The 5,307-nt window shown below is 40.7% G+C and overlaps 1 protein-coding gene across 1 annotated transcript; it reads right to left on the bottom strand.

Annotated features, from left to right (window-relative positions):
• Window positions 1-988: 988 nt before the first annotated feature.
• LOC135156321 (uncharacterized protein K02A2.6-like) lies at window positions 989-2,851 on the bottom strand. The gene has a single exon (XM_064108296.1). It carries the CDS (start codon window positions 2,849-2,851, stop codon window positions 989-991), a length of 1,863 nt encoding a protein of 620 aa, XP_063964366.1.
• Between the last annotated feature and the right edge of the window lie 2,456 nt (window positions 2,852-5,307).

The raw sequence follows: 5,307 nt of genomic DNA on the forward strand, positions 1-5,307 counted from the left end.
ATTCACATATGCAAACAACACGGTCGTGTGTTGCTGCCCTCTACGTTTGAAGATGTAACAGCACGATATTCCGGTCTTGGAATCCAAAATGGCTGATAGGCTACAGTCGTTGACTGGTCGAAACGATGTCCAAAAACCCCCAAAATTATCGATAAAATTTAATTGAACAAAAAAATAATGCCAATAATGTGAAAGGTAAGGATGTATTTATGTCAGATATGTTTGTGAAAATATTTTGTGTATCCACATAGATCCGATTAGAGCGGATTCTACTGCGTTGTTGGTACAGTGGCAGATACAAATTTTGACCAGCGCAGCGCGAGTGATATATTGCTACTGAATGGTAAACGGAATTGCCAATTTTCTGTGTACACAAAGTCTATGGGGAAACGGAATTTCCGTTTTCTGACATGCTGAAACGGAATTTACGATTTTCTGAAACGGAAAAGGCAATTTTTTGAAACGGAAAATCACTGTCCCTATACATTGTATTTCAAAACATAACTGCATTATTTCCATATGTATCCTGGTTGCATAAGAAATATTTTCTATCTTGAAAACCGATGTGTACAGTACAATTATTTCAAATATGAGTTTTTTTTCTTTACCTGGTAACTTTATTCAATATATTGTTTTCATATGCATATGCAAGTGTTTAACCTGTATAAGTTGTATTAAGGAATTTCAAACAACTGTTTAACTTTCTTTACTTGTAATTGTATAAAATGAATTAACAGTACACCACATAATAATCACTTTCAACTTGCAATGAAAATAACACAAATTGTTGATTTTTTCATTTGTTTTTTTCACATGTATAACAATTTCCATTAAGTTCAATATCTTTCCTTCTTTTTTTTTTTTGAACCCTTGAAGCATAATTTGAACAAACTTAAAATATACATGTTCTTTAATCAATGAATCCTGAAAACAATTTATGCCTTTCTGTCATGAAAATAATTTCTTTTTCATGCCTAATTACAAAGATTCAATGAGAAACATAATCATATGTCCAGACTGGTACTCTTTTGTCACGTTTAGGTCTTTCATTATGACTTCCAGTCTGTTCACTAACTGTGTATGATTTTCTCTGATCAACATGACTACTATCCCTGAACAAAGTCAGTTTTGAGGCATTCCAAATACGTCCGTCTTCCAAGACAAATGTGTACAAACCCTTTTTGGCTACAATTTTTTGTGGTGCCTCAAACCATGAATTGTCCTTTTTCTTGACTCTTTTCACTCTAACCTTATCACCAATGCTAAACTTTGGAATGGAAGCACCCCTAGTTTTGTCAGCGTACTCGCATGCTTTCTTTTGCTTTGCACCAACATGGCTTCGCATTTCAGTATCTTCCCCGGCACGCCTATTGCCATCATTAGCATCATGAACATGTAATGACGTGACCATTGGTCGACCATGTAACAACTCTGCTGGAGTTGTACCAGTGGTCTGATGAGGGGTAGCGCGGTATGCCATAAGCAATTCAAGGACTGCTTCCTTCCATGGTTTACCTTGCATTGTTGCAATTTGAAGTGTTTGCTTCAACACCCTATTCCAACGTTCAACTTCACCATTTGAACGCGGGTAGTACAATGATGCTTTGGAATGTGAAATACCTAGCTTCTTTAGGAAATCTTCAAATTCACTAGATACAAATTGAACACCATTGTCAGTAACAACTTCAGAAGGAATACCTTCCGGAATACCTTCCCTAGCGAACACTTGTGTAAGGAATGTAATGACCGAATGTGTAGTCGCTTCAGAAACAAAAGCAACCTCTGGCCATTTGGAGTAATAATCTATGGCTACAATGGCATATTTGTATGAAGGTTTTGTAGTATTGAATGGACCTGTTATGTCAATACCTATTTTCTTCCAAGGTCCATCAGGAAGAGGAACACTCTGTAAGGGAGTATTACGAGTATGTGAAACCTTATCACTTGATTGACACAAACTACAATTATGAATAGCATCCTCTATCATCCTATCCATACATGACCACCAATAAATATCACGTAAGCGTTGCTTTGTACGCACTATTCCTTGGTGTGCAGAGTGCGCATTTGTAATCAAGACTGCATGAAGTGATTTGGGAATGACAACTCTATTACCACGAAACACGCAATCATCAATGATTGTAAGCTCATCGCGAATCATGAAATATGCTTTGAGTGAACTATCTTTGCTTGATTCTTTTGACCAACCATGTGAAATCTTCTCCATCACACGTTGTAGAATTGAATCAGAAGCCGTTGCACGTTGTAACTCTGCTTTTGATATGGTAACTTCCGCGAATATGCTCTGGATCACAACTTCATGATCATCATCTTCAAAGACTGAAGGCGTTGGCTGTGGTAATCGCGATAATGCATCAGCAGCATGATTCTGTAGACCTGGAATGTACTCGACGGTGTAGTTGAATCGTAGCAGACGCGTAGCCCATCGAGCGATCCTCATAGACTGACGTCCTGTCCCCTTCGTTGACAACAATGTAGTAAGAGCTTGATGATCTATGCGAAGAACAAAATGGCGGCCCCACACGTACTGGAACCACTTTTCACAAGCCCATACACATGCGAGAGCTTCTTTCTCGCCAACAGAATAGTTTTTCTCAGATTTAGTAAGCGTACGGGAAGTGTAAGAGATAGGAACCTCCTTTCCATCCTTCATCTGCATAAGGACAGCTCCTAACCCGTATTCTGATGCGTCAGTTGAAATAACTACTGGTAGATCTGGATAAAAAAAGATGCAACGTTGAACAATGTAGGATCTGATCTGACTGTAGCGAATGATTCGGCAGCAGCAGTAGACCACACGAATGGAACGTCCTTCTTGGTCAACTCTCATAGTGGTGCAGTTACGCTGGAGAAATTCGGAATGAACTTTGCGTAATACGAAGCCAGTCCCAAGAACGACCGGAGTGTTGCAGCATCCTCAGGAATTGGAGCATCGCGTATTGCAGCAACGTTATCTTCATTAGGATGACCTAGATAACTGATCTCCTTCAGGTTGAACTGGCACTTCTGTAAGTTCAGTGTAAGTCCTACACTCTGTAGACGCTGTAGAACTGCCCGAAGATTTGTGTCATGGGTTGATGGAGTATCACCGTAGATGATGATGTCGTCAAGGTAGCACTGGACACCAGAAAGTCCAACTAGAATAGATGACATAAGCTTCTGGAATGCTGAAGGAGCCGAAGAAAGTCCAAAGCAGACACGCTTGAACTGAAAGAGTCCTTCATGCGTAATGAAAGTTGTGAGATGACGCGAATCCTCATGAAGAAGAAGCTGATGATATGCACTTTTGAGATCTAAAGTGCTGAATACAGTTGCTCCTCGCATCTCACTCAACAGTTCTTCTATGTGAGGCAGTGGATATTTATCCTCAACTATCGCTCTGTTCACATCTCGCAAATCGACACACAGGCGGATGCCCCCATTCTTCTTATTCACGAAAACTAATGAGGAAATCCATTCACTTGATTCTACTGGTTCTATGATATCAGCTTTAACCAAACGCTGTAACTCTGTCGACACTTTGTCTCTAACTGCAAAAGGTAGGCGTCGTTGCAAGTTGCTTCTCGAGCTTTACAAGAGACATCATTAGCTTTGTGCCTCAACGGTAACAAGTCACAGTTTTCTGTTCAGGTGGACTGGCAGTTGACTGTTTCCTCGCACCAGGCTGTTTCTGTCTACGCTTGGGCTTAAACTTCACTGCGTTCACACTATCTGCAGGTGTATTCAGTGCTTGAGTCTCTCATGACGCAGATTCCATCTGACGTGCAATTGTCATAGCAGACTGAAGAGTAAGAGACAGCTCGATCAGAAGCCTTTCCCGAATTCGCTCTGAGTTGGTTTTCTCCACCAGCTGATCCCGAATGAACTCATCTCGAAGATCACCAAACGCACAGGTAAGTGACAGAGACCGGAGTGCAGAAATGTATGTTTCCACAGGCTCATCTGGCATCTGGCCTCTCTGTCGGAAACGGTAACGTTCTGCCACAACATTAACCGTTGGTAGAAAATGATTGTCTAGTCTGGCTATTGCTTCAGCATATGAACAAGACTCACCAGCACTGGTTTCTGTAGTAGATGACCCAGCAGGAGAGGTCCCCGATGAGGTAGATGGTAATGTATGAAACACCCGTTGGCCCTCCGCTCCGAGACAGTGGAGTAGCGAGGCACGGCGACGGTCCTCGTTGAATTCGTTGGCAGCCGATGCAATAAGGTACACGTCAAACAGTCCTTTCCACTGTTTCCATGGCATAGCAGGAGTGCCTGGAGAAGGTAAAAAGTATGGTGGGGGTTGCAAATTCGCCATATCGTCGCCAATGTTCAATACCAGTCCATAACTCCAGGAGAGGTCTAAATAAAGCAAATATTCACTCAGCAAATTCCAACACAAACGTAACTTTAATCGGCATCCATTTTTCTACACGATTTCCTTGTGCACCCTATTTCGGGTATCCACGCACTAGTCTTAATTCAGACTGTATACACAACAACCCCCCCCCCCCACGACTAGTCCCGGGTCACGTGACACCCCGACGACCCCTATATATCGCATGATTATCATGATTATGATGATACCCCACTCACACGAATACGAGGTTAGTATATATATATATATATATGAACCTCGTACACCGGACCGTGTTTGACCGTAGATTTCGAAGTAGTCGGCAAACTTGCTTCATTGCTGGAGTAATATTTGCCGAAACTCCTTCTCGCTACGCACCGGGGCTCTTTCCGGTAAGTAGCAATACATAACAAAATTATACATACAATTTTTAACTAATTTCATTAAAAAAAGAGCACATTTTGCATTCCTCGGCCTAGCAAGTGACTTCGTTTGTCTCTTCTACGGAAATACAAGGAAGCCCGTTGGCGGCGCTAATAAATTTCACAACCTTGATTCAGCTCCTCGGTAATTTTATAACTGTGTCTAAATTATTTGAATGCGCAATTCTTATAATTAATTTACTAATTATGGGCACCAATAAATAAAATACCTTCAAAAACATAATTCAAGATTACTATTGGCGATGATAACACTTTTGTTGCAATTAATTTAAAACGATGACTATTAGAATTAAAAAAAAAATACATATGCCTGGAACGAAACCAGCAGTACAAGCAGTATTAACAAACAGTATTAACGAACGTCACGGTATACCAAAGTCTATACAATGAAAAGATTGGACACTTCACGGACTTTGCGTAATGCCTTGCGTTGATTTGTGTGTAAAATAGTGTAGGTTCCTAATCTTTCCCTTGTTGTGTCTTTGATATGAATATAAATCG

Source organism: Lytechinus pictus, chromosome 13, assembly GCF_037042905.1.
Source record: "Lytechinus pictus isolate F3 Inbred chromosome 13, Lp3.0, whole genome shotgun sequence".
Taxonomy (NCBI): Eukaryota; Metazoa; Echinodermata; class Echinoidea; order Temnopleuroida; family Toxopneustidae; genus Lytechinus; species Lytechinus pictus.

Coding starts and splice junctions, on each gene's coding strand:
- LOC135156321 (XM_064108296.1), bottom strand. CDS start 2,851: ATGAGAGTTGACCAAGAAGGACGTTCCATTCGTGTGGTCTACTGCTGC.